At 53.4% G+C, this 25,247-nt stretch overlaps 2 protein-coding genes across 4 annotated transcripts; both read right to left on the bottom strand.

Annotated features, from left to right (window-relative positions):
* Nucleotides 1-333: 333 nt before the first annotated feature.
* ATXN7L2 (ataxin 7 like 2) lies at nt 334-9,120 on the bottom strand (the record flags this gene model as incomplete). Of its 3 annotated transcripts, XM_082615082.1 has the most annotated exons (11): nt 334-472; nt 1,480-2,275; nt 2,739-2,860; nt 3,001-3,199; nt 4,015-4,268; nt 4,624-4,706; nt 5,329-5,615; nt 5,914-6,124; nt 6,540-6,644; nt 7,029-7,094; nt 8,994-9,120. In XM_082615082.1, the coding sequence occupies 11 exons, from the start codon at nt 9,118-9,120 to the stop codon at nt 458-460; spliced, it is 2,265 nt and encodes a 754-aa protein (XP_082471208.1). In that variant the 3' UTR covers nt 334-457. The 3 variants fall into 3 exon arrangements, with proteins under 3 accessions (XP_082471208.1, XP_082471206.1, XP_082471207.1); XM_082615080.1 differs by lacking the exon at nt 6,540-6,644 and having other exon boundaries at nt 8,994-9,113; XM_082615081.1 differs by lacking the exon at nt 334-472 and having other exon boundaries at nt 1,108-2,275.
* Nucleotides 9,121-13,547: 4,427 nt separating this feature from the next.
* SYPL2 (synaptophysin like 2) lies at nt 13,548-25,030 on the bottom strand (the record flags this gene model as incomplete). Its single annotated transcript, XM_082614363.1, has 6 exons — nt 13,548-13,694; nt 15,061-15,252; nt 16,185-16,386; nt 17,448-17,572; nt 24,742-24,816; nt 24,977-25,030. The coding sequence occupies 6 exons, from the start codon at nt 25,028-25,030 to the stop codon at nt 13,548-13,550; spliced, it is 795 nt and encodes a 264-aa protein (XP_082470489.1).
* Nucleotides 25,031-25,247: the final 217 nt, after the last annotated feature.

The raw sequence follows: 25,247 nt of genomic DNA, 5'->3' as shown, positions 1-25,247 counted from the left end.
GTTTCCCTCCCCCATCAAGTTTCCTTTCCCAGTGGGACTGTAGTCCCCTTGCTTGCTCCGAGCCACATGCCTCCTCATCCTAAGACTCCCCCAGTGATACAACCCCCAGCCATTTCCACAGACTAAAAGGACAAAAATATACGAGTGTAAGAGATTTTTTTTGCAGGCAAGTGACGGGAGCTGGAGTCTGACTGCCTGTCATCTCAGCCTCCTGGGGAGCAGTTGGGGACAGTAAGGACACTCATTTTGTTACATTTCTTTCCTTCCTTTTCTACGTTTCTGTTTTTATATTTTCTTAGCAGCAACAGAACAGGGAGACAATCTTGAGGTATTTTAAAGAGTTTTTTTTTCTTAAAAAAAATAATATAAAGTTATAAAAAGCGGCAGCAGCCTGGGGCCCGGATCTGGAGGGGAGGAGGTGCTGGCGGCTCCATCGCAGTGGGCAGGCACTTTCTTGTTAATGGGCTTTTGACTGTAGGAAGACAAGAGGCAAGAGACAGGGTCGGGCTGGGGGTCTAACTGTCCTCCTATACAGCAAACTATGTGGGCCAGAAAAGCTAAGGCTTGATTTCCTCTTGCTGGTCTTGTGAGTAAAGCTGGGCAAGGGGGAGAATGAATGCCAGCCCAGCAGAGGCAGCCTGGAGATCACCCATGCACACGTGTGACAAAAACACACTCAGGCCCCATGCAGCTGTCAAACTTACTACTTTCATATGGGCACCAAAGGTGTTGGTATGCATCTGGCCAGTGCCTAAACCAGGAGGGCATCTCCCCTTCCCACCTCCAATACGTTCCTCCTGGCTAAGGTCATATGGATAGCTCATAGCATGCTACTCCAGGGCTCCCATCAGAAGAGGCAAATAAACCTTGGCTGCTGGCTTTACCAGAAACCCTGGAGAGCTTGCCTGGCACCTCAAAACCTGGCAATGGGTATATGTATAAGGTGGGCGGACATGCACATGGGGACCTTGGGTTATGTCCCTGCCCTTTCATGCCCTGATGCCCAGAGGCAAAACCAATGAACAAGACCAGCCCACCCAGCCTGTGCGCAGCGTGTTAGGCCACAGCTCAGGGACCCAAGCTCAACCCCACTGCCCAAACCTTTCTTATCAGAGCTCATGGAGTCCAGCTTCCTCTCCTTCAGGGAACAGAGGTAGCTCCAAGTCCCGGAGTAAGGGCCACAGCCAATTCAGAAAGTGGCCCTTTGATTAAAGCAAGCAGGGGAAGGGGGAGAGGCACAGGCAACATCTCCTTAGCCCAAAGGAGAGGGCTGGGGATAGGGGAAGGCCCACCAAGCAAAAGCTGGGGTCACCTCTCCCTAGAGCAGATGGCCCAGGAACTCTCTCTCAACTTCCCCAGTCTTCCCTTCCCTGCACAGACGTTTACTTAAGCACCTCTTTTTGTCAGGTGCCTGTGCACTCCAACCTCATCCATCTTGACCCTTCCCCGCCCCTGCTCTTCAGGGAGCTGGGCTGGTACCTTCAGTGTAGAACACTTCTCCTCAAAGGCCAGGGCTGGACCCGGCTTCTTGCGGCGCACAGAGCAGGCCGCGTCGGCAGGGGCACCAGCCTGGCAGTGCTTGGCCTTCACTGGCCGGCAGTAAGTGGCCAGGTTTTTCCGCTTCTTGGCTACCTCCTCCTCAGAGAGGCAGTTGGTTGGCAGGGCCTTGGCCGGTTGTCCAGCCGCTCCCTGGTTGTCCAGCTGAGAAGCCTTGACTGGCGTGGGGGGTTGATGAGGGGAACCCCGACAGTCCAGGGGCCCTGCCCGCTTCACTCTTGGCTCCACCGTCCCATTTAGCCCCATGCCCAGGCCTGTTTTAGTCTTGGCCGAGAGGCCCCGGCAGCCAGAGGGTTTGCCCTTTCCAGTGGGCTCCAGGACGCAGGTCCGTTTGAAAGTGGTGGGCCCAGGGGATAACTTTCGCTTTCGAGAAGGAGCCTCCACCTCGAGCCCGTCCTTGCCTTTGGATGACTTGCTGGCCTTGGAAGGTGGGAGCTTGCTGAAGGACGGGGAAGGTGTGTTGGCAGGCAGTGGTGAGGTGATAGCCTGGCTCCCGCCCATGCACTCCGCCTGGCTGCAGGCGGCTGCCACGTTGGGGGAGCCTGCAGGGTAGCCGGGGCCAAGGCTGTCCTTGGTGGGGGGCATGGAGGCTGGGCAGGCGGGTCTGGGGGGTGGGCCTGGAAGGCGGGGACAGCTGCCCGTAGAGGATGGGCTCAGGGGAGCAGATGGCGGGGAGCTGACAAGGTGGGATGGAGGCTCAGCCGCCGGGGGGATTTTCCTGCAGCAAGAAGAGAGCCCCACTGTGATGCCAAGCAAGCAAGAGGGCCTCCCCACCAACATACAAGTCTTTCCACAGAGCCCTGGCAGTGCCGCCCTCTGCTGGGAAACGCTGGAACTGAGGGATAGGAAGAAGGCACAGGGAAAGGCAGGAATGAACTAATATACAGACCCTTTAAAAACCTCACTTTAAATCTCAGGTTGGACATCCCCTATCCCTACTTACCCAAAAGGTACTGGAAGTGATTGGTGAGAGTTAAGATTCACTCCCAGGCGACCCATTCAGGCCCTGCCTTAGCCCAGCTCCAGGCTGCTAAGTTTCCCCCACCTCCTTTTCACCCTACCTGGGGTCTTCCTGGCAAACAGCCAAGCCACATCTATAGGTATGTGTGACGAATTAGGGGTTCTGAAGCCCGTGTATGCCTGGGGCCTGGGAAGGGAGGTTCTGGGGCTGAGAGACTCACTTCCACATGTGTGAGCTGAGGTGCCGTTCCAGCATAGAGCTCAGTGCCGAGCAGAACCGGTCCAGCCGGCGGCTAAACACGTAGCATCCTGGACTCACCAGCCGGCTCCCAAAGGTGCAGAACTGGAGGCAGAAGGAAGGCATATGGTTAAAGGGGCCTGAAATACAGGGAGGGCACCTTCACGTAGGATCTGACCTCCTCCCCACATTGTGGGCCAGGAGGACTGGCCCCCCACCCCCAGGTCCCTGCCCCAGGTCCTTACCGCCTGCGGCCGAGGGGGCCTGGTTGCATAATGGCAGTCAGTGGGGAGGTGGAGGTCATCAGATGTCCCCTCCTCCTCACTCTCCTCGCTGGAGGCCTGGGCACCACCCCGGGGCAGGGGGAAGGGAAACAGGCCTGGGTCCCCATCACCACCACAAGGGCCTTCATCATCCAACTCACTCTCAGAGGAGGCCCGGGATCTGGAAGGGCCAAAGGGGATGTGAGGGCGATGTGATGAGAGTGGGTCATGGTAGGTGTGTCCCTGAACCTGCCAAGCTCAAAAAGTCGGGGCAGACACCCTGCTGGGCGATCAGACAAAGAGGAAGGAGGACAGGAAGGGAGGGAACAACAGAGCTCACAGAGTAAGAGCCAGAAAGATCAGGGGCCACAGCTCCCAAGGGGTTTTCTCCCCAGCCCCTGCACTTCCCAGGCCCTGCCTCCTCAGGGGGAAAATCTGCTCCACATTCGCCTCCTCCAGAGAATCTGAGTATAACCGCACCCAGCTCTGGTCAGCCCAGTTAATTTTCTCAACCCCCTTCTTGCATCACATATTCCTGTGAGCCTATCTGTGAGCTGAGCCTATGTTTCATGTCTGCCCCTCATGTTACAGGCAGAGATGCGTGTGCGTCTCCTTCCGCAAGGCAGGCTCTCCCTGGGTTCCAGTGCAGCCTCTGCACACGAAGGGGCCAGTGAATAAATGAACAGTAGGACTGCCTCACCCAGGACCCTGACCCTTTCGGCCCCCCCAATTACCACTTTTGGCCTGTTGGAAGCAGCTGGGAAAATGTTTTTTCCTGGGTGTTGGAACACTACAGAGAGCCTGGGGTACTGCGGTATGCCGGGTTAGGAACAGGGAGTCACCCACCTCCACACCACCGCCAGGGGCCCCTCCCCACACACTCAGGGTGGAGTGAGCAGCACCTTCCAGGGCACTCCCTGGGCCTGTCTCCAGGGGTTCCTGATGGCCTGGGGCCAAGTGTCCCCAGGCAAGATGGGCGCTGGATCCTGGACGTACCTGGGCAGTGCACAGTATGGGTAGGTCTGCTTGGCACGAGCAGAGAAGGTGCTGCTGGGAGCAGCCACTGCTGCCCCAACTTGGACTGAGGAGGGGGGCTCCTGGGAGGGGCGCTCAAGAGCTGCCTCCTTGCGCCCTGGGCTCTTCTCCTTGGGAGACTCCCCTTTGCGGGAGCTGGCCTTCAGCTCTGCCACCAGCACATCAAAGTCCTTGGCTCGGCCCTGGACTTCCCTGCGCTGGTGCACGGAGTGGATCTAGAACACAGCAGGGGGGAGGGTGGGGAGGGGCTGAGCAGAGGTGAGGGGCAGCGGTTTGCTCTGGCCTGGGCAAGTGAAGAGACTGGGCGTGTGAGTGTGGGTGTGTTTGTGTGTCCTTGTTTCACTTCCTGACAGGGCCAGAACCCTCCTCTGGAGAGGGGGATCTGGAAGCCACCCCCTGCCCGCTGTCCCCACCTTGGGCCCAGTGTGGGCAGCCTCCCCTCCCCTTGCCTGGTCTGGGCTTAACCCCCATCCCTTCAGCTGGATTTTGGATGAGATCTCACTTGCTATCCCTGCCCAGGGCCCGTGTCTGTGCTGTCCTCCCTCACTATGCAGAGGGACTGGGGGTTACCTTGCAGGTCAGCAGGCGGGTACAGATCTTTTTGGTCTCTGGATTTATTACCCCACACTGCCTGTTGAGGTCGCACTCCTTCCCTGTGGGGAAAGCGGTTCCCATGAACCCCAAGGCCATTTCTGGGAGGGTCTGGCGTCTTCAGCCCAAAGGCCTGGGAAGAGCTGGGCCTAAGGCAGGAGAGCCTCTGGGCCTCGAGTCTGGGGCTGCAGCCTTCCAGAGATACTCCTCTGGGCATCAGCAGCTCTCTGCTGGGTGTAAGAACCATCCCGTCCCCATGCCAGCCCAGGCACTCCTTTGGGGGGCCCCAAGTCTCAAACAGGGCAACATGTACCAGGAAACAAAAGCAGCTACAGGCATCCGGGATGCCAGGGAAACCAGCTATGGGAGACTTCTGGTGCCCTGGATCTAGATGAGAAAAGAGATAAAGTTCAACAGCCCAAGGTGAGGAAAAATGCCTTCACCTGCTTAGGCACAGGCTCCCATGGCCTTAATCAGGAGACCTGGGCTGAAGAGAATCTTCCAAGAGAATAAGCAGGTCAAGTGAGTGTCCATGTCAAGGGATGACCAGGGGCTCCTGTACCCTGGCACCCTGTGATGGCCAAGCCCACCCTTTCCTGACCCCCTCTCCATCAGGCCCAAGGACAAAGCAGTCCAAAGGAGTCCCCACTCTACCTTCCTGACCCCAAGACCACGACTACTCACGAGCCATCTTCCGGTGGGTTTTAGGGGGCAGCCTGGCCCCACCAGGCTCCTTTTCAGACGGGCTGCCTTCAGCCCGGTGAATGGGGCCCTCGCTGGGGGTTATCTCGATGCTCCCTCTGCCAGGAAATTCTTTAGAAGGGGATGCCATGGGGTTTTTTCCAGGGGAGTCCTTGGTGAGGCCAGCCGGCTGGCTGAGGAAAGCAGAGGGCGGAGCCACCCTGATTCCGTGTCCATCGGGCTTCGGGAGACTGGACATCTTTTCCAGATTCACCACAGGCACGAAAAGGCTATACATGGAGAGAGGGTGCAGGCTGGGAGGTAGGGAGGCTGGGCCTGGGCCCCAGACTCTAGCCCAGAGCCATCTCCTTTCCCAGCCCTGGAACTTGGGTGGGCTCCTGCAGGGGTGAAGAACATGGGAAAAGGGGACCCCATATTCCCTGGAGCGAGTAGAAGGGAGCTGCAGAGAGAGATGTCCGCCTCCCGCAGTGAGCAGTGTCCATCGCCCCACAGCTGCCTCCATGTGTGCCAACCCCTCCCTGGGCTAGGGTCAGGGCTTGTCTCAGGGAGTCTCCAGCCTTTCCTTACCAGAGGTTGTCCTTCTGGGTCTTCTCAGGAGGCTGGTGGCCACGGCTCCGGGACCCCTGGCCCTTCTCCCTGGAGGAGGTTTTGGTGGAACCTGGGGCCCTACAAGCTGGGCCCTGACCGTTCACTACATGGCATTTCTGAGAGCTGGCAGGGGCTGGAGGTGGGGGTGGGGCCCGGGCGTAAAGCTTGCTGAGCGGCCCATGTCTTCTTTCTGTCACCAGGAGGTGGAGAGAGCAATTGAGGTGAGTGGCATCAACTGTCTCCTTCCCCAACCTCCTAACCCTGATCACAGACTCATGATAGAGAACCTGGAGTTTCCAAAGCTTAGGTTTTAAATTTGTCTCCTTCCCATTTGAATGTGAGCCTTCAAGACTCAAAATTCTAGGAATCAGCTTCCTGAACCTCTTAGCTCTTCCCAGACGCTAGAACTTTACTCCACCAGATGCTGAAAGGTTGCTTAAACAATAACCCCAACCAACCACAATCTGTGAAGCTCCCCGCCTCCACCTTCTTATTCCCAAAGCCTCCCTCCATTACCCACATGACCTCCCAATTGGCCCTGTCCTCAGAGTTCCATGTTCCACCTTCCCCTGTCCCCTCTATCTCCTCCCGAGGGCTCCCCTCACCGCAGTGCTTCTGGAAAGCTTGAGGCTTCACCACTTGGCTGCAATGGTTACATACAACCAAATAGAAGTCGTCATGGGCAGGGCAGTGCCCGAAGATGGACATGTCTGCAATGACAGAAGCCCTTATCACTGGGGCTGAGGACACCAGATTTTCCCTGTAAGATCAGAGAACACTCCCACCCACCACTCAGATGACACTTCCCCTCCCAGCTGATATGACAAGCTTTATATTGGATGCTTCCAGCTTCCAGAGTTCAATCTAACCAGTCCCTAAGAATGCGGGCTTTCAGGTGAGTGGGCACCAAACACCAGTGATTAGGATCTCCCTCAATAAGTCACAGGAGCCAGGGGAACAGGCTGACTCAGACCTATCGAAGTGAGAATTCCCAGACCTGCTGCTTCAGGCAGCCACCTCCTGGGCTGTGGTGGAAGAAGGGAAGGTGGTCCTGTCTGCCCTGGGCCCCAGCCCCAGTATGTGTCAACTCGCACCTTCTTTAATGAGGGTCATGGCATCCAACTTCTTCAGGTTTTTGTTACTCTCCTCCAACTCAGCCCCTGGAGGAGAAACACAGCTCAGAAGGACCACCCCCATCCCAGAAGCCCCATCTTCCATCCGACCAGGTCCTGGGGCCAAGCAGGAGGAAGCTCTCACTCCTTGACAAGCACCTGGTGCTCAGGACCACTTGGAGAACCTTTCAGTGGATCTTTCTCAAGTGCCCATTCTTCCTTCACCTGCTACCTCTGGAATGAGCTGGCCCCATTAGGAGGGATCCAGCCACCTTTCTTATGGATCCTTCATTCCAAGGTACAGTTCAGGATTCCACTGCTGACTAGTTGGGTGACTATGGGTAATTATCTCTTCTGGGCCTGCTTCCCCATTTAAACGGGAAACAGTCCTTAACATATTTTACTACAGATCCCCGAGTCCCTTCTTGAGATTTCTCAGATAGGTCCTTTCTGCTTTTCTGTGGCATCCCAAACAGATACTCTCCTAGGTCCCCATCCCCAATTTTGTTCCACCTGGGTTGCCATGGCATTGTCAAAGTTACACCCAGCTTCTCAGGTCTTGCACTGATAGGATGGCCACAGAGCAGAGAAACTGCTGTCTGAGGGCCCTTCAGCATCTTCAAAGTCCCCTTGATCAGCTATGCAAGCCCTTTTCCTCTTAAGAGGGAGTTTGGGCAAGGGTTGCCCTTGTACCTCAGTTTCTAGGTTGATGACAAAAACGTTTTAGCTGTGCAAAGCAGCTCTTTCCCCATCCCCCTATCTTACTCCTCTCCCCTCCCTCCTCTACGCCCCCTCCCTGTCCCTTGGAAAAAAAATCAATTCTGAGTCACCAAACCCGTCTGATTCCATTTCCGGTTCTCAATGCACCCAGACCCTGACAATGGCCCCATCCTTGCCCACCCAGCATGGGGCAGTTCTGGGGTGGCCTGAGGCTCCCACTTAGGTCTGCTTCTGACACCTACTAACAGACGTGCACCTTTCTAGAATGAGAAGAATACTGACAGTCTTATATAATCTCCAGATATGAGGGGTGGTGGGTTAGGCATGCAAGAAACAAGGGGCAGCTCCCACTCTTAAGTCCATTAAAATGCAGTGATGGACAGAACTGAGCTGGGAGTTGGACGTCTCAGAGGAGAACAAGTGTCATCAGAGACCGCTCCATGTGGTCTCCTCCTCCACCTCTTCTCACTTGCAAACTTCTTCAGGGGGGTGATGCCTGCTGTCACCCCAAAGGCCACGAGGCCAGATGCCCCCTGGGGCCCAGGAGACAAAGATCAGGAGAAGGGGCTGTCAGCCCGCTCACCAAAAGCACTCAGGGGCCTAGAGAAGGTGGGGGTCAGGGGAGAGAGCCCGGGAGGCAGGGCAAGAGGCCCGGGAAAGGACGGAGGGTTGGAGGCATGTATGGATGGACGGAGGAGGGAGGAAGGGAGTATGGATGGATGGATGGACCGACGAACTAATGAGGAGGAGGCGGGGGTCTAGTGGCACTGCAGCCGACAGGCGAACGCCGAAAAGGAGCAAAAGGTGTAGGGCAGAAGGCGAAGGAACAAGGGGGGTTGGGAGGGGGGCACAGAAGTGGGGTGCGTGGGAAACACGTGGAGAGGACTGTTGCGGATGGGGAAAGCTTGAGGCAGGTGCAGGAGGGGCGGAAGCTGGAGGACAGCAGGCAAGAAGAAACATAAAAGCAAGCAGATGTGGGGGCAGGTACTGGGCAACTGCAGAGGCAGAGGTGGGCAGGGTGGGCTGCTAGAGGAGAGCCGGCGCTAGGACCCGGAGGCGCGAAGGTGGCGGAGCGGGCGGGCACTAGGACCCGGCGGGTCCTTTGTTTGGGGGGCCGGGGAGCCGGACGGCGGCTCCCGTCGGCAGCTCCCCTCTGTTGGCGGGGGCCCGGAGGGGGGGAGGGGAGACAGTGATGGGGTCTTCAGACTCTAGGGGTGCTTCACTCACCGTCGGCCGCGGGCAGCTCGGCCCGCTCCACCCACGAGCTCCAGCTCTGTCCCGCGAAGTCATCGAGACTCGGCACCCGCCGCTCCAGAGCGGCCATTGCTGCCGCCGCGCGTTCACGCACCGCCATCACCGCCGCGGACGCGCGCCCGCCCCGGCGCCGCCGCTGCGCGGCCCCCTCCCCCCATCCCTGCCGCGGGCACGCCTCCCCTCTCCCTCCCACCTTTCCAGCTCACTCTTTGCGCAAGCGCAGCACTGGTTGCCTTCCCCTCACTCTCCCTGCCGCATAGCCTTCTGGGAAACGTAGGCTTAGAGGTGGTGAGGTTGCCTACTGAGCTTGACGAGAGAGCCCCTCCAAAATGCACAATTGCGGGGGAAAAAGAGACCAAAGCCCCAGGACCTCTGCTCCTAACCGTTGTGAACACATTCTTTGTGCTACCAGCCCACTCTCTTAAGTTCGCTGCACACAAACCCCAGTCCCAAACCTCTCTCTGCCCAAGATGCCCCTTTAAACCGTGCCTCCGCCAGCTGGCTGGCGCCCATTCCCGGGCTGGCGGCCACGAAGCGACTTCGCTTCCCCGTAGATCGAATGCGGTAGGTGCAGGGAGGTGGGCGCTGTGAATCAGAAGGGCAAAGGGAGGGGGTTCTGTAGGATGTGCTGAAGGACACAGGGGTTGGAGTGGGGGGAGGGTCCTCAACTCTCGGGTTGTGCCTCCTGTGTGGGAAACCCACGCTTCCCTGACGCAGAGCAGAGGGTTGAATGGCGTTGTCTGGGTTTGGGAGGACCTAGCTGAGCTGACCGGGATCACCTGTCGGGATGACAGAAGGCTATCTCCGAGCCAGAGCCAGCCCCGGAACTGGGGTGGCCCGAGGCTGCTGGTGTTTGCAGCATCTCTGCTGATCCGTCTTTCTCCTCATGAGCACTGCGATCGATACCCTGTACCGCCTCTTCCCAAACCCTGGCTGGACCCTGACTCCATCCATCCCTTTGGCTTCTTTTTCTAACGAATATTTTCTCTGCTGGCAGGGCTGCTACCAGAGCAGCCTCCCTGGGCACAGGGAGATTTCTCATCAGATCTGTCATTTTCCTTGCTAAGGCCTGGAAAATACCTTAATCATCCACCTCTTTCTCTTTTCTCAGCTGACAACATTCCTTCCCACCCGCACATAATCAAGAGACAAAAGCCTGCCCCCCACCCCATCACTTCAGAAAAGAGATACTAATTCTCTTTTCCCTCCTCAACCCCTTACACCTCACCACATATTCATTCTTTCATCTAAGGGGAAACCAAACTGGAGGCGAATAAGTCAAGGTCTGTGACTTCAAGACCTCAGACTGTCTTCTCATGTTCACCCAGGGAAGGTTTAAGTACTTCAAGGATAATCTCTGAGGGTAGAGATTCTTAACCTGAGAACCATGGATGATTCCTAGGGGGAGTGGGAAACTGGTGACATTGAACGTAATATTGTGCCCAAGTGTATTTTTCTAGGGAATGTAAATGTAGCCTGTGACTGTTTGTCAGAAGGGGCATAGAGGTGCAAGTTTGTTCAGCAAGAACCTTTATAGTTAAAAGGGCAAAGCACGTGGCCCTCAACTCCTGACAGGAAGCTTGTCTAGGTCACAGATGGTAGGAGAGTAAGTGGAAACAGCATTGTGGAAGCCAATATCTCTCGCCTTCTGAGTTTGCTCTAAATTTACTAATGTCTCAGTTACTTTGGACTAATTTGTGCCACCAAAAGAGATGTTGCCAGACTGGGGTCCGCCAGGAACAACTCCTCAGCCTGCAGACTATCGCTGGGAGTGCAGAGTGGAGAGGAGTGGAATGATGTTTTGGTGGAAATGCTGATATTTGTCCAAGAACTTAAAGCAAGGAGAGGAGGAGGAAAAAAGTCCCCAGAAGGGCTACGTTCTTGGCTCCTTCATGGCAAATGCTTGAAGCACTGTTTATTCAAATGTATAATAACAAGCACCAGAAAACAACATGCAACATTCTCCCCCACCCCTGATCTTCAATCCCAGAAGAAGGACACCTATGATCATGATAGTGGAGGGGACTCATGTTCAGGAAAGGTCCTAGGTGGGCACCCTGGCAGGGTCAGAGTTTACTAGGGCAAAGGGCAAGTGCCCTGCCTGTTGGCCTCCTGCGGCAACTGGAGAAACCAGCACCTTCTACCTCAGGCCCCACTAGGCAAAGTGGTGATGCCAGCCCTAGTTGGAAGGGACATGAGTCCTATGAGGACAGCCGCGCACTCAGCATTTGACCCAGCCCAGCCCTCTGAAGGTAATGAGGTGAAGTAGCCTTTCCTCTTAGGGTGGCTACGGAGAGAGAGGCCATAGCCTAAATCAAGGCTCTTCAGGCTGAGAATATGCCAGCCTCTTGAAGAGGAGAAAGAGCCTTCTCTGCTCTAGGGAGAGTTCTGGGCTAGGAGTCCTTGGCAGGAGTGCATACTCACCCACCCCCTTTCCCTAGCTGAAGGGCCAATTAGTAACTTAGGCCCCCAAATGAGAACACCTTATCCATCACATTTCAGATAAATTACAAATACATACACAGAATCCAAACAAAGTTCCAGTAGAAGCTGCTCACAGACCCTCACAGGGGCCAGCTTGAAGAAAACTGAAGGTCATCCCTTTGTTCTCTGTGTCTCTGGAGCTGTGGGCAAAACTGTCTCCCCTTGTCCTTGAGTAATCATGGGGACAGCTCAGGACAGAGAGGTTCAGACTTAGAAACACCCTTATCCCCATCTCCTATCTTCCCTCCTCAAATGCCTTCCCCCAAATCTGAAAAACAAAACAAAACACCTAATTTTTCACTGAAGGACTCTGGAGCATTTGAAGATGTAAACCTCACACTCCCCTGTCAAGTGGGGAAACTGACCCAAAGAGGAAATGATTGTCCTGAAGTCAAAGGTCCTGCCGCCTGGGTACCCCAGTAACGCATACGTTACAATGGAGGGTGCTGAGGAAGGTGAGGAGGTTGGAGGGGTTGACTCAGTCCTGAGGAGAGCCTGGCACAGGGCACATTTACCTTTGGGATGACATCTGGGCTAATTGGCACTGGATTGGAAAATGGCTGGATTCTGCCTTCTTCCTTCTTCCCTGGGCAGCCCTATGGCCAAGGCAGACTGAAATGTTTTGAGCTGGATGGGAGACAGATGGCCCTTATCCAGTCAGCACTGACTCTTGGGCCCTGGGGTCCGCAGAGGGACTGAGGAGGTGTCAGGAAGGGGAGACACACCAAAGACAAATATGGAACTGGGTCCCGAAGTGAAGAAGTACCAAGAGCATCAGCCTGCCCTGGACCGGGGTGGGTGTGTAGGGGGGATAGAGCTTGGAACAGATGCGGAAGCAGGGCAGGAATGGCGAGCAAAGGGAGAGGGCGTGTTCTTTCGTAAAGGTGAGAAGGGGAAGTATGAAACGGGCCAGAGAAGGAGCAGGGCGGGAAAAAAACGAGCAGAGAGTGAGGAAGAAATGGGCCCATCCGTCCATGTCCTGGGGCTCTGGGGCAACTTAGACTCATGATGGTCCTTTCTTACCCTTTCAAAGCCCCTATCTGGCCCTACAGGAATGAAAGGAAGGCCTGGACAGACTTTGAAAAGGATCTTGAATGCCTCAGACCCAAGAGGCTGGGGAAGGGAGAGGGACAGAGAGGTGGGAGGCGGGGAGGGCTGAAATGGAGATGCTCCTAGACCCCTCATCTTGTGTCCCAAGTGTGAGACCAAGCCCAAGAAGGAGGACAGGGAGGGAGGTAAGGAGTTTCTAGGGCAAGTATGAGTTTAGAGTGTTGGTGGAAGTGCCCCAGCCTGGAGGGGTGGGAGGACTAAGGGAATTAAAAAAAAACTGATTCCCCAGCAAGTTTCCTGGCTTCTGTTTCTTGAAGTTGCAACTCAGTTGCAATTTATCTGCTCCCCACCAAGTCTCAGCCTACTTGGGACCCTCTGAAAGACTGTTTTCTAGGCTAGTCAGCCTCCTGGGTTCCCACATGATGGGCTCTGTGGGCAAACAGAGGCCAGAGGAGAGGGTGGGGGGCATACTGAGCTCAGGCGGATTGGAGGTCAGCGCATACACGGGGCCTTGATGACAGCCATTGAAGAGGGGTCACTAAACCACTGGTGGGCCCTCCATGCAAGGGGGCAGGGAGAAGGCTGCCAGCTAATTTCCCCTCCCCCCACTTTTATTGACGCTGGACAGACTGATAGAAGTGGCAGCTAGGAACCAGTCTCAGGTCTCCTGACCCCAACCTTTGCCTGTAGCAGAGGCTGGTTCTCAAAGGCCATGAGGGTACATGTAAGACCCCAAGTAAGATGCCTGGGTCCAGGCAGTAGATAAGAAGCACTGAGCTCCTGCCATCCGGGGCTCCAGCAAGAGGAGGGATAGGAAGCCACTGGGAGGGTTGCCCAGGTTTCCATGCCTGCCCATCCAGTGAAGACGTCTCAAAGCTCAGAGCCCAGAATAATGGGGGAGGGGAGTTGGGGGAGGAAGAAGAGGGAGGTCCTGGAAGCCAGAGGCGGTTGAAGAGGCGCTGTCCTGTTCGGGAGTAGCCGGGTGGGGGCCGCTTACTGCTTCTCCACCGCTCCCTGCTCAGCTGCGCTCTCCTGGCCGGCGCCCTGGCCCTGGTCCTGGCCCTTCCCATGCCACGGGGTCTCCTTGAACACAAACCAACAGTTCCCGGCCCACAGGAAGAAGCTGATAAAGCCGAAGAGCTGCAAAGACATCAGTGGGAGGGGGGCTTATGAGAATAGAAGGAGGGCATCCTGGGAACAGGGAGGAGGAGTACCTGTGTGTTGGGGGGAGGGGGAGGTGCAGAGGGCTAGAAAGACTAAAAGAGAACTGGATGTAGAGTCAGGGTTTAAGGCCATCACCCACTAAGGGATTCTCTGGTGAAAGTGTCTAACTCTCTCCACAGCATGCACCCAAGTTGTGGCTTGGTCGCTAGGAGAACCTGGCTCCTGGAGTGGAGCACCGTGCAAAGCATAGCAAGGAGCAAGGGCTCTAGTGGCGCTTCCCACAGCGTCCACAGGCTGTTTTCCGAAGGCCTTGTCGGGGTGGGTGGGGCCAGAGCTGTCCAAGGTGCTCCTTCCCTAGGGTAGCGACCCAGCCAGCTCTATCCAAATATTTATGCAAAATATTTAAAAACCTATCAGCAGGGAGTATTTAGGGGGAAGTGTACTGATGTCTGCAATCAACTTTGAAATGCATTAAAAATAAGATGGATCGATAGGTGAAGAGAGGCAGATAGATACGGGACAAAGCAAGTCTAGTAGTGTTAATGGTACTGTCTAGCTGATGAGTGCGTGGCTGTTCATTGTAAAAGTCTTTCAACTTCGCCGAATGTGTGAACATTTTTACAGTAAAAGGCTGTGAGGCTAACACCTATCAGCAGGGTTCCAGCAAGGTCTAGAAGGCTCCCTGGTGTGCCAGCCATTAAACCTTTCAGTTGCTGGGCCTGGGGAAGGTTCAGGCCATTTTCAGGGCAGGGCTGAGGCGGCTGGGCTGACAGGAGGGCATTTGCAAAGCTCAGCTACTTACCAACTGATATGGAGATGTTTCAATGTTCTAACAGCTGGGGTGGCCAAATACATGCATACCAGCTAGAGCCACCACTGCCCAAAGACCTTTTCCAGCCTGGAGGCCTGAGTGACAATAAGTCCCTTCTCACCCACTCTGGGTCTGCCCCACCGCTTTGAGCCCAGTCACAGCCCTAGGCTCCCCCTCCACCTGCTCCTGTGTGTACATTCACACAGAATATAAAGAGGCAGGAGGAGGGAGAGGCAGTCACAAAGAGCACGCCTGGAGGTGGGGAGAAGAGAGGGAAATGGGAGGCAGAGGGCAGAAGGAGGAAGGCACAGGAGGCTGAGTGGCTCTTGGGTTCCCTCTGCCCAAATGTCCCTCAGGGTCAGCCAGGGGCCAGCAGCCAGCATTAGGTGCAGGGGAAGCACTGGCTGCCAGTGCCGGAGAGGGCAGCTGTGGAGACACCCTCTCTATCCCTCTCAGACCCTGCTGTGACAGGCCTGGGCAGCTGGGAGTGTGCTGCCTTCCCCAGACCCCTTCAGTGGCCACAGGTCTCACCACGGAGATGTTGGCCAGTCCCATGGAGGGCGTGGCCCCGGCACTGCACACCGCCTCCTCTCCATTGCACACAGACATGGCTGCTATCAGGCTGGATGGTCGTGTGGCCCCCTTGATGTCAGTCAGGCCCTTGCCCCAGGCAGCTGCAGCTACCAGCCAGAAAAAGGTGAAGGAGACAGTCACACAGAAGTCCTGGGAGGAGCAGAGGGACAGGAAATACAATCAGAAAGGCCTCCATGATTCTGTACTTCTTTTCCTCTTGCCATAAGGCACTGGGATCCTGGGGTCCCAGGACAGCTGCCTCTTCCCATCCTACCCAACACCTAGAGCTTCAGGGAACTCAGATCATCCTAGGGAATCTGCCACCAAGAGAATCCCGCCAGCCAGGGCTACCCCTGCCCATGCCCTCAGAACTGAGGTCAGGTAACAATGTGCCCAGGCATCTGTTGGTGTCATCCCCAAACCCACGTGGCCTAAACTTGACACTCTCCCCACGCCCAGCCTTTCCTTTGATCACCACTGCTCAGTTACAACTGGTGGCAGAGTGAGGGCAGACTGCAGGAGATAAATGGGGTCTCCTAAGGCACCCTTTCCACCTTGCATGCCTGGGATAAGGAGAAAGTAAAGGGGAAATAATATTGATAATAGCTAGCACTTATGGAGGCTAACTATACACCAGGTATTTTACATGCATGTTCACTTTATCCTTCCAAAACACTATTAGATAGTTATTATTTTATTCCAATTTTATAGTTGAGGAAACTGAGAGTTAGAGAGGTTAAGGAAATTGTCAAGAGCACACAGCTAGTAAGGGACAGTGCTGGAATTTGAACCCAAGCAATCAGACTTCAGCGCCTGCTTCTTGAAGCTATTGTGCCTACTTTGAGTAGAGCAAGCGATGGGAGGTTGGTAGATGCAGAGTCCTGGGACATGGGCCTCCACTGGCCCGAGGACCCGTGGCAGCCCCAGCACCCGAAGGGACCAACAGCAAAGAGCTGGCAGGGAGATTGAGGAGGTTCACATCCGAGTGTCAGGGACCCAGGAAAGCCACCATGTTTGTCCTCAGCCGGGGAACGTGTCTCCTCAGTGCCTCCACCCCATCCCTCCTGCCTGTGCCCACTCACCACCAGGGGGAAGCGCCTGTTCTCCGTGTAGATGTTGTGGAAACGCAGGTAGAGGATGAGTGCAGCTATGGTGTAGAAGAAGGAAAAGATGCCCAGGGTCACGAAGAACTCGGCGGGGGCAGAGAAGTCCCCCATGAGATGCATGGTCTTGGAGGTGGATTCATCGTCGCAGAGGGGCATCTCATACTGGACCCGGTTCAACCTGCAGGTGGCACGGAGCCCACCCTGAGCTCAGGGCGATCCTCTCTCTGTGGAGGCAGTGGGCTTCCCCTGCCCCAGGAGCAGTCCTGCACTAGTTGTCACCCAAGGACTCTTACAGAACCAAGAAAGTGGCAGGTAGGGAGGAAAGTTTCTGGAGGGAACCTTGCAGTCAGGACGGGAATTTCCCTGGAATTCTGGTCAAACTCTACCTCCCTCTCAGCCACCACCTCACACTCATCCACCCTGCCCAGATACGGTGACCCTGTATTTCCAAGTATCTCCACAACCCTTTAGATTGTAACCACAGTATATATAGTTCATCTATTTCTGGTAGCCAAACCACCAGGGAAATCAGCTTCATTCTGTCCCTGGGAAAGCACAGGTCCACAGTGGCCAAGTTAAGATTGGAATCACCCATTCTCAGGCTTTATTTAGGTCCCCCAATGAGACTACACTGGACAAAATCAAGAGAGAAAAACAAATACCCTATTATGAACAAGAGACAGCTAATCTAACTTGGCTGCTGCTACTAGAAATTTCTGAAAAGCTGAGCCCTGTCCCCATTCCCCTCTGAACACTTGGGCTCTCCCTTCTCTAAGCTCCCAAACACTCAGGAAAGAGTATTGTCTTCTACCTCCTGGTCAAGGTATACCTCCTTGTATTCTGATGGTTCTGGTGAGCATCCCCCATCAGCTCTTTATGATCTGAGTACTGACAAGCTTCCTTACCTTCAAGGCAGGGAGGAGGCTGCTGAGGGTCGAGAAGCCTCCACCCCACACTGCATGGGTTCTTTCTGTAGGGGCTGTTGTTACCTGCTATTGGTTATTCATGGACTGCAACATTATTATAACAAGGATTTATTTGAGTTTCCCTTATATTTTTCTCTGGCCAGTGTGTCTGAAATTCCTAAAGGGCAGGAAGGACCTGAGACTTGTAATTCTATCTGAAACTGGAGTGGCACACAACAAAAGGTCTTTAGGTTTCTGGAGGAGAAAGAGACTAAGCAGGTCCTGCCAATCCAGTGAGAGAGGCTATGCGGGGTCAGAATCAACTCCTGCTCACCTGAAGGGATAGCCGAACGAAACAATGATGGTGCTCACGTCCTTGGCTTCGTTGTTGCAGCGAATCGTTGCTCCTGTTTCCCCACTGTAGGAGCCGCAGGACCCGAAGGCGAAAATAGCAAAGAGCTGAGGGAGAGTGAAGACCCTCTGAGAGTCAGAAGGTCAGCTGGCCAAGGTCTATCCCTTCAGAACCACCCTCTGACTCTCAGCCGGTGCAGATATGGGGGGGGGGAGGGCCAGGAGTCCCAGGGACCCATGGCTTCCTTTGGTCTCCCAGCCTCAGGGTGCTGTGTTCACTGCACAGTGTGTTGGACCAAACAGCCAAATGAATAAGGTTGACTTTGACTGGTACCGGGGAGGGAGATGAAGAGGGAGAAATGGGCAGTTTCCAGGTCTCCCCATTGGATGTGACACTGGAGACCACAGGTAGCCTCCTTAAGATGATGACTAACACAAAGCAATTTAGGCTTTGGAAACTTCTATCTCAAAGTTGGACTTGAATTTCCTCCCCAAGGGAGAGGCACCCTAGAAATAGATTTCCCTGAACCAATCTAGATCCGGAGTGTATGGAATTCTTTCCATTTCTCCTTTGAAGCCATCACTGAATCTTACCATTACCTTCCTGCTAACTTCCAATGGCTTCCTGCCTCAGTGGAGGTATAGCTAGAGGGGACAACCTCTGCCAAGTCTTCCTAGGGGCCAAGGGGGCAGGGGCCTGGCTGCTGTCCCATGGTACTGCCAGCTAACTCCTGTCTCCCAAAGGCACCTTTCCTTTGGCAACTGTGCTGGCTGGGTTGATGCTGGCAGTCCTGGCTCAAGCCCAGAGACAAGTATCCTCAACTTGCCTTATCAGCCTCTGCTTTTTCCCCAGGGGTACTTCCCTTTACAATCCGTTGCTGCTGCCATTTCTCAGTGTTAAGAACCAGAGGCGTTTCAGATCACGTGAATTGTTTTCCTCGTCACCTTTCATCACATTTTACTAAACCTCCTTCCTTGAGTGACATGAAATTCCCTCATCCTATGATTTTCTAATTTCTTTCTGAGGATACACACTTTGGTTAGAAGGAGGTGAGAAATTGGAGTCTCTGATCCTCCCACATCATCTGTTCAGGCCTCGTTTCCCGTGAACTTACCATTGGCTTGTGCGCGATATAATCATTTGTATTAAGCAGTGAGTTTATTCTGTTAATTGTTCACTTTTTGTACGTTTCTTTGCGATTTGGTATCTTGGATATTAAGCACCTAGAAGACAGCTAATTCACATCCCAGTCCTGCAACCAGTGTTTATAGAATAGAGTTGTGTTCACATAATTTTGCTAATGCTTGATAGTATTGTGGAGTGAAGAGACCTGGATCAGGAGTCTGGAAATCCAGGTCCTAGTCTCCTGGCCCTGTCACTAACTGGCAGGGTGACCTCTAATAAGTCATTCTGCTCTCTGAGTCTCCGTTTCCTCCTCTGTAAAATGGGGGGTTTGGAGCAGGTAATCCAAAGGCCTTTTCCAACTCTATGATTCTGTCACTCTCCAAGGGTAACGCTATCAGTGTGCTCTTGGCTGGGCTCGCCAGCAGCTGTGCTCTGTCCCTGGGTGGTGTCCAGTGCCACTGCCCCACCTTGCGTCGCCTGGCCTGGCAGATCTTCTTCATGCTGGAGCCACTGACCCCTCTCTAAAGGTCATAATGGGTACCTCTCTGTTTCTAGGAGGTTTAGTTCAAACAAATGACAATTGTCTCCATCTTAAAAATCATCCAAGAAAGGAGACAGTAAAACCTCTCTCCAATGCCTGCTTAACCTCCTGATCTGACTTAAATTACAGAGGCTGCAGCAGAGCCCTGTTTGCTCATCTTCTTGACAGGCCTGGAGAGAAGTTACTCAAAGCCTCTGCATTATTATCCTTTACATACTCCAAGTTGCCTCCCTGGCATAACAGTGGAACTTCTCTAGCTCGTCCTCGTAAGAATTCTCCAATCTTGTCAGCTCTGTTTCTTGTCAGTTCTCTGATTCCTCTTGGAAGTTTCTTTGTTCCTCTTAGCTTCTGGTGCCCAGAACTGGACACAATTAAGGCGTTACATTCTGGGAAGGGCAGACAGTTGGATATATTTTTACTGTTGGCAGTTAGCCAGTGAATGGCTCTGTAATAGGTTCCCCCCAAAAGTAGGTACTCCTAACTTGGGGCAATGAACAGTCAGTTATGGAGCCTGCTTTTTACCAGCATTCTCTTGACTGGCACTCCTGACCATCTACAGAAAGATGTCATTTACTGAGCATCTACTATGTACCAGGCATTGTTCTAGGCGATATGATTTATTAGTGAACAAAAGAGAAAAAAAAACCTCTGTCTTCATGGAGCTCCTACTATAGAGCTGCACTATCCACAATGGTAGCCACTAGCCAAGTGTGGCTATTTACATTTAAATTAATTAAAATTTAATAACACTTAAAATTCAGTTGCTCAGACACACTGGCCACATTTCAAGTGCTCCCTAGGCACATGTGACTAGCAGGTTCCATACTGGACAACACAGATTATAGAGCTTTTCCATCATTGCGGAAAGTTCTGCTATGTCCAGATGACAACCTTGAGGTTCTGAAAATCCTGAACCTTTCTTTACGATTCCTCTCTGGGCAAAATATACCCATAGTAACTTTAGTATTAACTGTATTCCCTTCTATTCTGATTCTTTGAAAGTCAGGAGCCTCTAAACACCTTATATAACTTTATTAACCAGAATATATGATTAAATCTGAACATAACACAGTCAGATGGTGTCAGATAACAGATGACAGTTGGCTATGCAAGTGAACGGATGGAGGAATCTCAGCAAAATCTCACAGGTTCACAGAGCAGCAGAGCAAAAAGGATCTCAGAGATTATCAAGCACAATAGTCTCATTTCATAGAGGTGGAAACTGAAGTCCCAAAAGATTAAGTGACTTTCCCAAGGTCACATTTAGCCAATGTGAGAGCCAGGCTGAGAATTCACAACTTCTGATTCCCGGTTCAGTGCTCTTTCTACGTCACCCATTCATTAATCAACAAAGAGTTATCGAGCATCTACTTTGTGCCAGGTGCTGCAGAATCTAAGTTTATTCAACTTATTCAGACCTGGTGCCTGCTCTCAAGAGTTTGCATCCATAAAGGAGAGAGTCATGCTCAGATAAAAACCAAAACAGAACCCTGCAACACAGAGTTATAAAGGCTGAAAAAGATCTCTACCGTGTGCAGGGAGGATTGCAAAGAGAGAAGAAGTAGCTCTGCAGCTGGGATGTAGGAGCAGAGAAAGACACGCTTTCCCAGCCCCCTCTACTTTCTGTATCAGATATGCTTTCTTCCTTAATTGTGCCAGGTGACTGAGCCACAGGGAAGAGTGAGGAAGAACAGAAACCACCCCTGTCACCAAGCACAAGGCTCTGAGCCAAACAAGCTGGTCATAAAGAACAGGAGCCAAGAAGACATGGAGACCCTAAGACAAGGGGCAACTCCAGAGCTCTGGTACCAACCAGCCTTCCTCCTCATGGACCTGCATTGCTGGGAACAGCAGTGGTCATACACTGCCACCCTCCTCCCCCTCTTCCTCCTCCTCCTCCTCCTCTTCCCCTCCCCCACCTCCCTCTGCATCTCTTTTTTTTTTTTTCCATAAATTTATTTATTTTATTTTTGGCTGTGTTGGGTCTTTGTTGCTGTGCCCGGGCTTTCTCTAGTTGCAGGACTACTCTTTGTTGCGGCGCACGGGCTTCTCATTGCAGTGGCTTCTCTTGTTGTGGAGCACAGGCTCTAGGCACGCGGGCTTCAGCAGCTGTGGTACGTGGGCTCTAGAGAGAAAGCTCAGTAGTTGTGGCGCACGGGCTTAGTTGCTCCACGGCACATGGGATCTTCCCGGACCAGGGCTCGAACCCGTGTCCCCTGCATTGGCAGGCGGATTCTTAACCACTGCGCCACCAGGGAAGCCCTCTGCATCTCTTTTGGAAAAATGTCAGAATAAGCTTGCTACTTTAAGGATGAGGCTCCACTTTAGTGCTGACTTGCTTTTTGGTGATAATCCTTTGTCAGTCCTGAGAACACTAACATTTTCACTTAGTGCAGGGCACAAGGAAGACAAGTTCTCGCCCAAATCCTATTCCCACAATCATCTCACTGGTTTTCATGGACTCTGATGGTGTACTTTCGAATTCCCCACATTTATGGAAATACCTTATTTTCATTACAGAGACCCCAGGACCAAATAAGTGACTTTGGCACCTCAAAGGTGAATTACTGATCAAGGGCACACCAAGTTAAAGGTAACGTGACATTATCGATACAGTAACTGAGTAATCCAGGAGATTCGTACCTTACCCTCAAAGTGAGGATTTGGCAGTGACATCTGAATAATCTCACCAAAGGACAAGTCCAGCTGACAGTCTGCATAAGGGGGAAAGTTAGGGAGAAGGAGAGGTTTGGGAACAAACACTTGCTGAATACCTCCTGGACTGCCAGGCTCACCATGGTCTTCCTGAATGCTCCAATGCTTTACAGATATTAGCTCCTGTTGTCCTCCCAGTGAGCTCATGAGACAGATCTTACCCTCATCTACAGATAAGAAACTGAGACCCATGAAGACTTCATCACTTACCCTAGGCTCCATAGCTAGAAAGCAGAGAAAAACTAGTTCTCCAATAATTGGTACATGCCCATGTTATTTTCCTAGCTTAGTGTAGACTTACTTAGTGAGACTCCAGAACTGCAATTGAGGTGAGATTAGTTAATCTTTAAATTTTAAAGAGGTACCCTAAGCTAAGCTACTCACTAATAAAAGAATAACATTACTTTTATCTCACCAGGATTCCAGTAAAACCTTTGCTTTTTGTAATAGTGACAACAAAGTTTTCAATTATCATTACAAAAACTGCAGGTTCGTCTGTGGTTTTTTCCCCCTTTTCCAGACCGATGTATTTGATCCCTCCAAGCAGGAAATATACAAAAAGTCCCAAACGACATTTTCACTGTCATTTTGGTGCTGGTTCCTGGTGCTGGTTCCTGTGTTCACCTGCAGAGACTCAGGGCAAGTGAAACTCACTCTGAATTCAGGCTACCAGGATGGCAGTAAAAGCAAATCATGTCTCTTTATGATGCTACCCTTCGAATGAGGGCTGAGTGCAGAGCCTAGCCCTGGACTCTTGGATTGAGTATTATGAGAGAAAGGCATAACTTCCTCTCTAAGAAGTTGAGGATCTTAAAAGTCAAACAGGGGGCTTCCCTGGTGGCGCAGTGGTTGAGAGTCCTCCTGCCGATGCAGGGGACACGGGTTCGTGCCCCGGTCCGGGAAGATCCCATGTGCCGCGGAGCGGCTGGGCCCGTGAGCCATGGCCGCTGAGCCTGCGCGTCCGGGGCCTGTGCTCCGCAACGAGAGAGGCCACGACAGTGAGAGGCCCGCGTACCGCAAAAAAAAAAAAAAAAAAAAAAAAAGTCAAACAGGTCTTATTCTTAGGGATCAGAACTGACTGTGGGAGACTAGGCATTGCTTTGTGCAGCCTTATAGAAATGTTGTGGGTATTGGTTGGGGGAGGGTTGGGAAAAGGATAGAAAGGTTGAAGAAGGAAGCTTTTCAGAATCCCTCCCATGGAGGATGATTCCATGGTCTAATAACCTCATTGTTTCCCTCATCCCTTGACAGCCTTTCTCAAATTTCCCTTAGATCCATTTGTCTAGTTTAATGATAAAATTGTACCCTTACATTTCTGGTTCTGCTCCTCTGGACCACTCATAATGGATCCCTAGTTCTGGATGGTAGACACACGGAGCCTTAATATCATTCTTCTACGGCCCCCTCAAGTACTCAAGTGGTGGCTCATGGCAGGGAAGTGGAAGTGGGGGGAGAGGTGAAAGAGCTCAGTCAGCAGTTGTTCCAACCGCTCTTGAGGCAGTAGAGAGAGTGGAAAGTCCCCAACAGGTCCCAGAGTTTGCACTTGGGAGCTCCGCATGCTGGCCTGTAGCCCCAGTCAGGGTCTCAGATGTCCAGAGGTAACCCCAAATGCACTATTGCCCCCGAATTCCAGATCTGATGATTCTCATCCAAAGGATGATTTAAGAATCAGCGACACAGTGCTAATTCCTGTCTCCAGTGAGTTAAAAGCCCTTTAGAACTCAATCCTCCTCAGTATTAATGGTAACTTATTCCCTAGCTGAATTCTGTGCTGAAAGCACATTAATTAAGTTATTCACACACCATTTGGTGTGTGGATTGTCTAACTTAAATCTCTTCTGTGATAGTGCAATAACTGCTCCCGAAAAGTCTTTATGATTTGAAAGAGTGACTGCACCTGTCCACATTCCTAATTTATACCCAGGAGGCCTTGGGCACCGCGAAGGACAGAGAACATGCTAATGTCTCAAAGTACCAGTGAGGCAGGAGAAGATGGCATTTCCCCTATACCACTACAGGGGAAACTGAGGCCCTGGGCAAGTGATTTCTTCAAGGTCACAGGATAAGTCTAACCCAAGGGCAATGTTCTAGCATGCCAACCCATTTAGAGCAGAAAGGGACCCTAGGGATGGTCTGAACATTTGATTAATATGTAAACTGAAGTCAAAAGAAGAGATTTGTCCAGGGTCAAGTAAGTAGAAAAGGCAGGTCCAGGTCTAGAACCCAGGGCCCCAGCTTTCCAGCTCAATATTCTATCTTATTCTACAAGCCACATTTTGGCTGATTTTTATTCTGTCTTACTATTTTTTCTTTTATGTAATCCTAGAGCCATGAACTCCATTCATTCATTCATCCACTCCCTCACGCAGTTACAGGAACGCAGATTACTCTAGTGACCTCAACAGGACAGCCACCAAGCCAAGACCCTGTCCCATGAATCCACCTCCAGGATCAGTCAGGTCCTGGTGGGTTTGGGGACAGGATGGTTTCCATCGCCTGCCTCCTTCCGTCCTCTGCCCTCTGCAGCTTTCCTCATTCCCACTTGTCCTCTTCGCCCCTCCCGCCACCGAGGAGTGGTATGTGCAGGATCAGAGTTCTGGAAAGGTTACACCCGAGTCCTCTCGCCCGGGTGAAATGTGAGCGCCCTGGGCAAAGACTCCTTGCACATAGAAGGACCGAATCCGGGGCTCCGCATGCTTCGCTCCTCACCCTCCTGCCACCAAGTGCTGGAGAAGGAGCTCCAGCCCGCCCCTCCCCCGCCCACCTGTCGCCGCCCCCCACCCTTCCTCCGGGACCGGCCTCAGCACCTCCCCGCCCCCCACTTCGGCCACATTGCTCGGGTCAGAGTCACAGCCCAGGCTCCCGAAATAGCCCTCGTCTGGGGCAGCGACTCACCCACTGGAGAACTTTGATGAAGCCCAGCGGCTCCTCCAGCCGCCTCCAGCGCACCCCCACGAGCAGGCGGTCCACCTGCGGAGACAGGGCCCGGGGTCAGGGTGGTGGGGGACCCAGGAAAGCGCTGGCCCTCTTCCTCCCACTCACACCCGGGAAAGAGGGCAGAATAAGGGTCGGCCCGACACCCAGGTGGAGAAGGGGCGGCGAGAGAGCCCCAGGGGCGTGCAGGGAGTACCTGCTGGCGCGGCGACTTGTCCGCCGTGCGACTGGAGCTCTCCGTCGAGGACATGCTGGCGCGGCGGGGCCGGGGCGCGGCGCGCGGTCGGCGGGGACCGCGGTGGGGCTCGGGGCTGCTGACCCGCGGCGGGGTAAGCGAGCTGTACCGATGCGCGAGCGGCCGTCGGCGGCCCGGGATCCAGTCTGGCTGGGTGGGTCACAGGGGCGCTGCTGCTCGCGCTCGCCGAGGCCGCGGCCGCCGCTCTGCCCCGCCGGCTGCAGAAAACCCC

The sequence above is a fragment of the Mesoplodon mirus genome (genome assembly GCF_964341445.2).
Source record: "Mesoplodon mirus genome assembly, chromosome: 3".
Classification (NCBI taxonomy): domain Eukaryota; kingdom Metazoa; phylum Chordata; class Mammalia; order Artiodactyla; family Ziphiidae; genus Mesoplodon; species Mesoplodon mirus.
The sequence above is the reverse complement of the archived record's forward strand: the minus strand, read 5'-3'. Positions and strand labels throughout refer to the sequence as shown.